This window comes from Pyxicephalus adspersus, chromosome 7 (genome assembly GCF_032062135.1).
Source record: "Pyxicephalus adspersus chromosome 7, UCB_Pads_2.0, whole genome shotgun sequence".
NCBI lineage: Eukaryota > Metazoa > Chordata > Amphibia > Anura > Pyxicephalidae > Pyxicephalus > Pyxicephalus adspersus.
In genome coordinates this window covers 47,565,560-47,578,960 of record NC_092864.1, presented here as the reverse complement: position 1 = coordinate 47,578,960, position 13,401 = coordinate 47,565,560, and the positions used below count along the sequence as shown (strand labels likewise).

Below are 13,401 nucleotides of genomic sequence, written 5' to 3'. Positions count from 1 at the left end.
TTCTATAATACAAACAGTAATTACTTATTTTACTAAAAAAATACATGTCATCATAACACATAGGATTGTGTCAGATTTTATCAAAATAGTTTCAGGAAAAGAAAAAGGTGCACACATGTTGTTTGTAATTGTTTCCTTACCTTGACAAATGTAAAAAAAATAAGAAATGTCAGACCAGCAGACAACAGTTTGTTGCAATTCATCAATTCTGTTTAGTAATATGTAATGGCAGTTTTAGAAGCCCATTATTGTATATAAAGGTTTCTGTTCACCTGTCATTATTGGAACGTTTGACTCTCTATGGCCAATCACAGGTCACCCTTCCTCAATTCCATGGAACTCCCACCAAGCCTATAGAATGTTGGCACCAATATTTTTCTGCAGAACCAGGGGTGTGGGACCAGTGGAGCCTCTTTTCTCTCTTTGTCACCATTGATCTTTTTTGCTGTATGTAAGTGGGCCCAGCATTGCTCCTTATTACCCCAAATGATTATCAAAATAAAGGAGTACTACCCTAATCACTAATGTAAGTGGATTTCCTTTCCCTATAGACATGAATTTAGAGACACTTTTCCACTAATTTAGGAAGCCACTTTTCCACTGCCCATCAATATATGGGGCACATCAGCATTGACCACCAATGTAAAATAACATCATGTGTTTTTCCTGGATCTTTTTATTCTTCATTTTATTTGTTACTGATCCTAATTAATCATTCAAATGTTAAAATAATTGCACAATAAATTGTAGGAAAAATGTTTGTAGCATGATTTTTGGCGAAGACCCGGAAATGAATTTAAAGGCCCCTTCATTGTTAGAAGGCTGCTTAAAAATCTCTTGCTTTTTCATTGAATACTTTCTTTTCCTTCCTTATCCCATAGATCAGTAACATCTTTCAAAGATTTGTTGACTAGCAGGTTTTTCATCCCTGTCTACGTAACTAGCGGAAAAATGTCTCCTAATGGTTGGACATGTGGCTGATAAAACTAATCCTTGTTATTTATCAGCACCAAAGTGACGCCATTATGAGGAAAGGCAGACGTGTACTAGTACATGTAAAAGAAAAACAATTGTTTTGCATGTATTATGGGATCACATTATTAAACCGGTGTTTGTCTACTTCCTTCCAGAGTATCCCCTTTAGTAAATACCTTATGTACCTTTACACCAGGAGACACAAGCCTTATTTTGACACAATCAGCTAGTTTTCACATAACAATCTTGTACCAGCAAGCAAAAGTTCATATAAATCCCATCAGACAGTGAGCATGAAAACATTTCTGCGGCTTTTAATTATTATTTTGGACAGCCGCTGCTCTGAGGAGACTGGCGCCTATACCAGATTAAAGTGTCTTTGCAGACAAGAGGTCATTATGTAGTTTGCCACAGGGTGGCACTGGTGGGCAATGCCATAGCATGCCATCTACCTAACACATAAATAAGGGGACACATGATTGTTCCAAGACATTGATTACATTTAATTTCAATATTTGAAGAATTCTTACAATTGGTATTTAAATAAACTTTGCACTGTTCTCTTTAAAGGTTATTGTTGTTGCTAATCTCTTTTAAAACCAGTGAACTAAAAAAAAAATAATATAGTTATATTAGGGAAAGGTGAGAAAAAAAATAAAAAAATATCAACTTTTTATAGAAAAATAAAATTTAACACACCTATTACCGTACTTAAATTTTACAACATTGTAAAGTTTTATGTAAATAAATCCTTGCATTATGGGCACATGTGTTAAAGGATTGTTTTATGGAAATACTTTCTTGCACCTTTGCAATTTTCAGTCAATATAAATCTTTTTTACTGCCTGAATTCTATCATATCAACAGTCTAATTTCATATTTTCTTAAAGTATGATAATCTAATAATCCTGCAAGATGTGCAAGTTCATGTAATTGCAACACAAGATTTGTAATTTGTGTTTTAAATAATTTATCCAACTTTCTTTTATAATTTACTTTAATTTTTTGCACAAGATACTATGTAAAATATGTATAAATCTTGGGTGAAAGTTGTTTGGCATTAATGATCAATAAACCCCCAAAGCGTGTATGTATGTAAACTTCCCGTCTGTCCTGCTTGAGCCTGCTCAGTCAAATAATAATCTGGTCAGGATAGATTTTCCCAGCCAGTCACTATTATTTCCCTCAAAACAGCTGGCACCTGCTGTCTGCCCCTACCCATAGGCACAAACACACGGGCACTCCATATGTGAACTTAATGATTGTACATCAGTCATAACGTCACCATCAACTTGATCACAAGGCACTTTATGTATACATGTGAAATTAATCAATGACAAATAAACAGTCATAGCAACCATTTTTATTTTTTTTTTTTTTTTTTTTACTGCTGATTAAACAATAAGGTGTACAGTGTGCAATGATTGGGAGCTGGAGGGCATGTGTTCAGGGTGTCCAGGATTGGGGCTAGGAAACAGCATGCTCCTGGGGCACATTTACACCAACAACTTCAATACCCAATAGAGTCCCAATGCAAGAACTTGTAACTGATGTCATTTTGTTTCAATTAACACCAACTAATGTGTGCATGAAAAAGTAGAGCATATTGTATCTTTGCTCTGCACACTGCAATCTGATGCCCTGTAATATATTGTGATGCATATTATTACAAATAAAGTAATAACTCAATTAGAAAGCACTGATAACAATGCATTGTAGTACTGCATTCATTATCCAAGCAGTGAATGGGCCTTTATTCATATGAAAGGATAAATGGTATTTTCTTTTAGATATAGATATTAATTACGACCAACATGACTGACATGTAAAACGTCAGTAAAAATTCTGAAATTACACTGACATGTTCTTCACTGATTCATGTAAAATACACAGGTTTGTGCATACAATGTGATATACAATGTGAAATTAGCCAAGAAGGTATCTATAGTATCTCAGTACACCTTTAAGATTGAACTTATTCAGTTCTTGAAGATCTTTCAGAAATGAATTGTACAATACATAAATAAGACTTCAGGGCATAAATAGAGACACCAGTTAAAGTCGCAGTGTAATTTTGTATATAGTAAATCATTACGTCCCTATATATATTTTAAAAGTAAGTATTGATACAATGTACAGAGATACAATGTAATAGGCCTGCAAGAGACAGAGTGATAATCATTCAGGCAATGGACAGTGGTTTGCATTGAGAATAGTCTTAAACTATTGGGATCACCTGGATTCAACAGAGAAGCAATTTAAGAAAAATAGTGAGATACAGAAGGGAAAAAAGGGAATAGGTTAACAATATGGGATGAAGGGTTGTTCCACAATAGGTCATAATGAGGCTAATGCAGAATGCTTTCAGAATAAAGGCCTAAAAGGCGGTGGTCAATCTCACTTAAGTGAACGTATTTTATCCAAGAAGACATTTTTACATTGTCATTGGGTGTGGGTGTCATTAAGGCTCCTGAAGATCCTACATAAATTCCAGCTAATATAAATTCAGTTGCATAGGCACCACCATTTTGGGTGGCTGGAAGGGAGTGAATCAATTTTTAACACACAGGATTTGGATCTTGTAGGTACACTTTTTGTGGCACACTTGGTGATACCCCTTGCTGGTTCACTTTTACTAAACACTTTTCTTGTTGTTACCTATCCTTACCTGGCTTAAAGTCTGACATCTATAGGCATACACCTACTTCGCCAAATTTAAATACAGCCTTGACATCCGTCCATAGACAGCAAACTCTTTTCTAGTCTCCAACTTTATTCCATCTTCAAACAATTGGAAGTCATTGGTGCACACCTCTTTAAATCCTAAAATCTGATAATAATAAATACTTTAATCAAATTATCACATTGTAATCTCCATCAGATCTTTTTTTAGAAACTAATAGCAAAAGAACAGAACTTAACTTTTTCCTACTATTTCAAATTATAATGTAAACAATCATTCTAAATCACTTAGGTATTTAGATGTTCATTTTTGTACCTAGTTGTCCCCTTATCATTTGGCATCATATGTAGGTACCTTAAAGGTTGGCCTGATTAGCAGGGTAGGAAAAGAGTCTGCTTCTTTAGTCATTTTCCCACCCAACTTTTTTTTATTTCTTTTCATTTTCATGAAGAACCATTGGGTGAAGTGTTGAACCTTTTTCTTGCACTCTAAATACTAGTGTGTAGGAGATAATGGGAAACTAAAACACATTTGGATTTCCAATAATTTCTAACACCAAATTTATATGTTGCATGATTGAGAAGTTTTCCTTATTTTATGTATGTATATTTAATTTATTTAGTGCTTCTTCAATCACTGTGATGATAATGATGATGAAGAGCAGTAGATAGATGGGTATCAGAATATCATGTGCATAATTACTAATTTTAGTCAAAGAACCTGCTTAGGTTAGCATTAACCTTCAGCACACACTTGAGGTCACTGGACCAGCACTTTCACATGCTTTTTTTCCATGCTAAAAACACACAGTATTTTTGAGATCTTCTAATCTGTTTTGATTGTCATTCCAAGTTCCAAATATGTCAAAATCATGTTGGATCAAATACATGTATACACGTGAAATTCCTATAATACCCTGGGTGGTGCTATAATGTCTTGCCATCAGAATTTCAGGAATGTTGGCAAAAATGTTTATTTATCATCATAGGAATAATCAAAGTTCTAAACATCTAGAAAAGGATTGGTCAGAGATTTGTCCCATAGTTTTATAGTTACGAAGTAGTTTATGTGTAAAGCTCTGGAGACCAATCCATTTGTATATACAAATAAATAAATAAATAAATAATACATTTGGAAATATCCAACAAATGAAATAGCTGGATTTCATGGCTATTGGGGCTTATTATTGTAAGAGTAATGTTACTGCATATAAAGTTAGTATTGCCTTCAGCAAAATACTGACAGCATTCATCAGCATGTCACCCAATGTTATCAGCTTCAGCAGACACAACATGAGACTGAGGTTCTTTCATGTTACCTTACCTGTGTTATTAAATCAATAGAGCACTTACTGAATACAAAAAGCTGCTTCTATTACTATTCTAGCTGCTTCTACTATTCTACACATTTGTGTTGTAACAAACAGCTTTTTACATGGGATTCTGAGAGCACGACTACCAAATATGCACTTACACTATACTTCATGCAACACCTTGTTCAGATTTTGTACCAGACACCACTGCGCTTTTGATTATCATTGACTTTTAACAATTAACCCTTTATCAAAATAAATGATTAACATGCACCCCCTATTATTGATCACTCTATTTAAAGTATCTGCAGAATTATTACCAATATGATTACTAAATATATATATTTACATTCATAGGTCATATTATTGTTTATATCATTCATTGGTCAAACCCTCAGTGCCAATATTTTATTGAACTAATAATCTGATTGAACAGGAAAAATGTGTTTTAATCTGAAAAATGTTCATCACCACGACACATGTAGAAAATGGCTTTAGCTGATCCGTTTAAAGAAAAACTCTTCCTTTTCAACCTTTAGAAAAGGTCCTTCATGACATTGTATATTCATGTATATACTTATATATAATTCTCTCGTTTTTGTTTTTATGTTGAACAAACTGTATGGTCTTCCAATTTCTCTTTCCAGTTCTGCCTGAGACTGGTGTAAGTTTCACTGTCCAGAATAAGTACCATTTAAAATCAGGTTATTGTGTTACTTTCCAGGCCAGATTTTATCTTAAAACAGGAGGTGTTTTGTGCAAAGATGACTGGAATGGCAATATGAAACATACACAACAAATGTGTCACTGGCAATAAATATAAATTGAACTTGGCCTCTATAGGAAGTCTGTCAGTTTACACAATCTTCTTATAGACTTTAGACGGAAGTCTCCTAATGATAACAACTATACATGTCCCATTTCCATCTACTTCCTATGGCCTATTTTATACCTGTTTTTAATTTGGAACCTCCACTCGCCATGCCAATGCTTATTCAATGCAATGACATAACACAGCTGAACCTCTTCCAGTACTGTATAGACTTTGTAATGTCAAACTCCTTAGAAAAAGTCTTTGATTTACATAAACCAGCATGCAAAATGTTTGCAGCCCCTTCCTGAGCAGATGAGAACATGTGTATGTTCTCCAGGTCCTGAGCTGATTGTAAAAGAAGTGTTGTTATCTGTTCATAGTGCTTTCTTTGTAAATAGGAATACAAATGTATCAATATTTCACTGTTCACTGTGGCCTAATGCTGATACATTGTACCCAGACTTCAAATAAAACAAGCTATGATCCAAAGGGAAATGACATTGTTATCATTAGTAAGAGATAGGGATACAGAATTACTAGTTTATTAGGCTCCTATATTGTCATAAGCCACTGAAGCCAATAGAATACATAAAATTGTACTGTAACTACAAAACATCGAATGGTCCACTGACTTAATTTATTTTGGTACAATTAATAAATAACATGTCTAAAAGACACAACATAGAATTGCATGGCCAATTTTACTTATCTTAGGAACAGTAGAAGTTATAACTGCTCACCCACAATGCACCATGGCACTCCTATTATTACATTGCTTTGTTTGTTTAAATGTTGTAAGCATGTCATTCTATAATTTAGCTTTGGGTAAAATCCAGACTTCGCATTATGAAGTTGAATATCTTGATGCAATTTCAATGGATGCTACAGATATTAATTAAAAAAAGCCATGGCGATATAGCATTGGAACTGAACACTGCAGAACCCATAAAATAAATATAAAACAGTGAAGTCACATTGATGTTGTTTCCTTGTATGTCATGTATATTTCTGGCTATTTACTAATTTGGGCACTGTGTTTTTTATATGGTGTACTTATATTTGTGTATTGGTCACAAGTTATAAAAAAATATATGCAAAAAAAAAAAAAAAACAATAAACAGTGAACTATGCAAAGTAAGTAACAGTTTACAATCATAAGGATGTACTTATTCAAAGGAAACCAATAAGTCGTCATAACAAAAATTGTAGATATGGGTAAAATTAAGTAATTACAGCAAAAGTTTCAATACTTTTATGAAAACATGTTTAAACCATTTGCATAAAAATTGACCCAACAGTGAGATATAGTTTCTAGCAACCATGTATAAATCACTTATGTTGAGCAGTGTTGGTTTCTTGTAGTTATATATCCTTTTATTATACTGTATTTATATAGCACTAACATATTACGCAGCGCTGTACATTAAATAGTGGTTGCAAAAGACAAACAGATACAGACAGTGATACAGAAGGAGAGGACCCTGCCCAGAAGAGCTTACAATCCAGGAGGTGGGGGAAGTATCACATACTAGGAGGGGGATATGGAATGGTGGGTAAGTAGTGAGGCTTTATGAGACAGAAGAAGATGGGTAGGTGAGTATGAAACATGATATTTGACGGGTGTAGGAAGGCCATTCCAGGGATTCAGGGCATCTCTGGAAAAGTCTCGGAGCCATGTGTGTGATGGGGTTATGAGTGAGGAAGTCATTTGTAGGTCATTGGAGAAGCGGAGAGACTGCCCAGGGGGGTTTTATCTGTCAGGGCAGAAAGGTAAATGGCACAAGAACTGTGGAGGGATTCAAAGGCAAAGCACCATTAAATTTGTTTGAGGTGAATTATTATGGCAAATTGTAACAAAAAGGAATCCATATATAGAATAACTGCAAGTATTCATCACATACAGTTACCAGGGGTCTGATTTGTTAAAGTTCTTCAAGACTGGAGAAAATAAATGGGTGAACCTGGATGATCCAGCAAACCTGAAATTAATTTATTTAAATCATTTCCTATTACTTGGCAAATGTTTTCAATCCAGATCCTTTCCAGGTTTGCTGGATCCCCCAGGTTCTCCTATGATCGTCTATCTTCTCCAGTCCTGGAGAACTTTAATAAATCAGGCTCAATGTGTTTTGGTATATGAGCCGGTAAGAAGCCATGCATCATTGCTGACTTTGGAATGGTTATTGTGAGTGATTACATTTCTCATACTTTAGGACACCCTGCTATCTATTTTCAAGTTGTCCCCTGGGAAGTTCAGAAGGATTTGGGGNCCCCTGCTAGCAGGAGTTCCCTATGGTCATGGCACATATAGGAGAAGCTTGGTGTAAAGGCCAGGTACTGGCACCTAGAACTACAAGTCTAAGGTTGGCCATGTCAGGTGTCACCTGGCTGCAGGCTGGCAGTACTCTGGACCTTTGGGTATAAATGTGCAGCCATGGCAGTGAGTGAGGCGCGTGCTGTGTAGTCGGTGCTGTGTCAGTGCTTTGTTGTCTTTCTCTGTCATAGAAAGCTTGGCAGCCCTGTCTTGTGGGACTTGGAGTGAGTTTTCATTCCCCCACCCCCATCCCTCTCCCCTGCTGTGTAGGAGGCATTGGGGAGCTCACAGGAGCAACAAGTGGGCGGGAAAAGCTTCTGTCCTGGGGCAGAACCCTGAGACCCGGGCCACAAGTCGGCGCTGATTGGCCGTTGCTAGGTGACGTAGCTGACAGTCACATGACTGGAGTTAAATGCCTGGCGCTGAAGCAGAGAGCAGCAGATAATCAGCAGTGAGCGGAGGTTGTTGTTGTCTTCTCTCTCCAGCCGAGGCTTGTCACCCGGGGATCATGCTGCCTCCAGCACCATGCCAGGCTACCCACTGACTGCCCAACACCGCTACTGCTACACAGGCGCCATATCCCCCATTCCTACACTCTGCCCCCTCTCATTCACGATGACCGGAGTGTTTGACAGCCTGGTGTCTGACATGCATTCCACCCAGATGACCTCCAATAGTTATCACAGCCTGCACAAATCCCAGGAATCCCCGACCCTGCCCGTGTCCACCGCCACTGACAGCAGCTATTACACCAACCAGCAGCAGCAGCAGCAACATTGCGGCGGGGGGTCACCCTATGGACAGCTCGGATCATACCCCTTCCACACCACGGCCATCAATGGCATCTCCTACCCGGCCAAGTCCTACGATCTGCCCTATAATGGCTCCTACAGCTCCTATGGACCCTACGGGACGAGCCCGTCTCCTACACACAACGATCCAGGTGAGATACCCCCCAGATACTGTACTACCCCCAGATCCTGTATTACCCCCCAGATACTGTACTACCCCCCAGATACTGTACTACCCCTAGATCCTGTATTACCCCTAGATCCTGTATTACCCCCCAGATACTGTACTACCCCTAGATCCTGTATTACCCTCCAGAACCTGTATTACCCTCCACAACCTGTACTACCCCCCAGATCCTGTATTACCCCCAGATTATGTATTACCCCCCCAGATACTGTGCTACCCCCCAGATTGCCCATCAGGAGGTGTGAGGATCAGAGCTGTCATGTGCTGGGCACTGGGCACATCAAACACATCAATGCAAATATATAAATATATATATGAGATTTCTGCAGAAAATAACTTACCTGTATGTGTTTGTAAAAGTATCCTCATTGCCCGATGGCTCTGATCCCACCTTGTGTACCCATCTCTGTGCCCATCTCACCCACCACCATCCCTTGTATTACAGAGAAGGAGGAGTGCGAGCCCGAGGTCAGGATAGTCAATGGGAAGCCCAAGAAAGTCCGCAAACCCAGAACCATCTACTCCAGCTTCCAACTGGCCGCCCTGCAGAGGAGGTTCCAGAAAACCCAATACCTGGCACTGCCCGAGAGAGCCGAACTGGCAGCATCGCTGGGCCTGACCCAGACACAGGTCAGTGCCAGCCATTTACATTGGAGGAGGGGGATTTATTATATTTGTGTGGCCGGTGTATAGAATGTGTAAATTATATTCAATATTGTATGTATTCCTTATTTATAATAAATATTAATGTACGTACATAATTCACTCATGTACACATGTTATATGAACTGGGTGTAATATGTATGTATAGTAATTAAAATGGGTTTTTATTAGTATTTGTATTCTTCAATAAATCATAAATAGCAGGAGAAATATTGAATTGTTTTTGTTTGTTCCTTATGCATGCATGGGGTGCTGTAGGGTGTTTATTATGACCCTGATAATTGAATATGTTTTGAGGATAAGGGAATTCTAGATTGTTTGAATCACTCCCTAGTGATCTGTAGCTTACTAAAGTATCCGATATATGTTGTGGGCCATACAATAAAGAACAGATATGGTTGATATATTATAGATCCTTCATTATAGGACAGAGATCATAGCCCATAAAGTACATGTTGTGCAGGACATACATTAGTGTGTGTAGAACATATATATAAGGTCACGCCTTTTGCAAAATGTATATTAAACAAGCCTTGAAGAACTTGATTTTTAAAAAATGTATATATTATCAAACATCTATTTTAGAACATGTGTTAGATGACTTACATTATAGGTTTATATTATATTATATTGTGGGATATATATTATAATATTTTACTTTAATTTTGGGATACATAATATAAAGGGCATAAGATACAGGTCATATATTATACATTGTTGAACATATATTCTTTTTAGGCCATACATTATAAGACATAAGACATTATAAGATATAAACATTTATTATATATGCATTCATTGTGAGACATATAGGTCAAACACCATGGGATATATATGTAATGAAAGCTACATAGGACATATATTATGTATATTAATAAACACCCATTGTGGGATATATATTATAAAAGTTTCGTTGTAGGCCATAAATTGTGAGAAATATTTTATAACTCATGCATTGTAAGTCATATATTATGCAGAGTGTATGTATTAATTAACCTATATTAGAAGACTTACTTTATTGGTCATTTATTGTGGGACATGTATTATTGGCCATATAGTATAGAATGTGTTTATGATTTATCCCTTGTATGACATATATTGTAATATGTGAAATTATATAATATTAAACTTACATTGTGGTCTATGTAGGAGTTACATGATCGATCATACATTGTGAGATACATATTATAAATGTTACTAACTCTCTTGTAGGACATATATTATAAAGAATGTATATATGAATAAATATATATTGTGAGATATATAGGACATATGAAATAAATTAAACATATCTTGTAGGACATATACCATGCAGACACTATATAATATTATACATACATTGCAGGATATATAATATAGGAGAAATGTTTTAAAACACATGGTTGTTTGGCTGAATATATGATAAATGTATATATACATATCAATGTATATATCAACATACAATGTGGGATATAGACCATACAGGATAGGAAATATATATTACTCCTTGTAGGACATTTTATGCAAGAGGTATTTATTATTTAACATATGTTGTGGGACAAATAAATAATATAGGATAAATGTTAATAACCGGTATTTATGATGCAGAAAGTGTAGATTATTATATAGAGATTCTAGGATTTATATAATAGAAGATAAATGTTAATTATCAACCCTTGTATGACATATAGGATGCAAAATGTATAGATTATTATATATGGATTGTAGGATTTATATAATAGAAGATAAATGTTAATAATCTCATGTTGCATGACATGTATGATGCAGAATGTGTAGATTATCACATAGAGATTGTACAATGAATATAATAGAAGATAAATGTTAATAATCACCCTTGTATGACATAAATGATGCAAAATGTATAGATTATTATATATGGATTGTAAGATTTATATAATAGAAGATAAATGTTAATAATCTTATGTTGCATGACATGTATGATGCAGAATGTGTAGATTAATATAAATAGAATTATAGGATGTATATATAATAGAAGATAAATGTTCGCCCCTTGTATGATGCAGAATGTTAATAATCACAAAGTGTCGGGCATACAGTGACCCCTGTGATTTGTGTCCCCAGGTGAAGATCTGGTTCCAGAACCGGCGCTCCAAGTTTAAGAAGATGTGGAAGAGCGGAGAGTTGCCCAGCGATCAGCACCCGACAGGCAGCGATTCCCCGAGCTGTCACTCCCCTCCCTCCTCTGCAGTGTCATGGGACTTCGGAGCTCATCAGAGGCTACAGGGGCCCAGCAGTGGCCCCACCATTCAACCCCCCAGCTCCGGCTCCAGCCCCAGTGCCTTCCTAGGCAACTACTCCTGGTACCAATCGTCCAACCACGCCACACACCTCCAATCCAGTCCGATCCTTCAGCAGCCCCAGCATCACCTCCATCACCACAGCAGCCCGGCGGTGCCAGCAGGGACTATCTTCTAGAGCCTGCACCGGGGGGTTGTACGGACTCACAGAGCTGGGAATGACCCCCTTTATTTCCCCGGGAGAACTCTACTTTCTGTGTGATCCGAGGTGACCTCAGGTTCAATTCATACCCAGCTGGTGATCTGATGAACCCACCATGGAATGACCATCCCTCATTGTTGTGTCTTGCAGCCGACCCATGCACCCCGATTGTCAGACACACGTGAGATGTGCATCAGATCGGGGCGATCCTGCCATGGCAGATCTCACGTGTAGCTGACGATTCGTGTAATATATGCTGATGGTAAAGTAAGTCAGGCTTGGGGGGGCTTCTTCTAGAATTATTAGGCTGTAGGCAGCGACAATATATCCATGGCTGTCCTTTACATTGTATAATTAACAAATAGATTTGATTGCAAAGTATCCGATTGGCGGGTACAGATAGCCAATGAGAATGCGCGGTTTTATTTTGGAACTACAAGTCTCAGCATGCCCGGCAGTGCCAAACATGAGCGGAAGTCGGGCGCGTGCTGCTGATACAATGTGACGATCGGGATCGGCGCCTTCCATTGACACGTTGATCGAATCACCGGCGCTGATGACTCTCTTGATTTTTGGATTCGGTGCCTTTTTGGATGACCTCATTTTTAATGGTAACAGATGATTTTTTTATATGTAGATATAAAGGGAAGCCGTGTTTTAAATTATCTTTTTTAATAATAAACACACATAGAAACACCGATGAGCATGCAGCACCGATCTGCATGAATGCCATGTAAGATGATTGTACACTTTGCTTTGTATTTTACTACCTGGTCCGCCCGACATTCCCATGTCCTGTGTAAAATGCTGATTTTTTGTATTATTCCTCATCGATCCCATGCTACTGAAGTCATGAACAAAGGTTATTTATTTTGGATACAATTGATCCATGTCGTTATGTTTTTTTTTTTTGTTTCTTTTATGAAGAGGCTATTTAAAAAAATAATAAAATATTGTTTTGATGTAACAGTGATTTTTTTTCGCCCGCATTTCTTTGTGATTATTATTCGCCCGTGTGTGTAACAAGTTTATGAGCGCTATGATTGAGCTCCCTCTGCCATAAAGTCAGCTCTCGGAAGTGGGCGGGGCAGCTCATCAATCAATCAGACGTCCAGACCGAGCCACGCCCACCGCGCAGACCTGGCGCCAGTGAACACTTTCGGTCTGGGACCGTCTGCGGGTGACGTCAGTGCCACGCCCTC

General features: G+C 37.5%; 1 protein-coding gene across 1 annotated transcript; it reads left to right on the top strand.

Moving 5' to 3' along the window:
* The first annotated feature begins 8,530 nt into the window (after window positions 1–8,530).
* Window positions 8,531–13,172, top strand: DLX2 (distal-less homeobox 2). The gene is made up of 3 exons (XM_072418335.1): window positions 8,531–9,041; window positions 9,522–9,706; window positions 11,822–13,172. Exons 1-3 carry the CDS (start codon window positions 8,624–8,626, stop codon window positions 12,173–12,175), a joined length of 957 nt encoding a protein of 318 aa, XP_072274436.1. The 5' UTR covers window positions 8,531–8,623; the 3' UTR covers window positions 12,176–13,172.
* The last annotated feature ends 229 nt before the right edge of the window (window positions 13,173–13,401 follow it).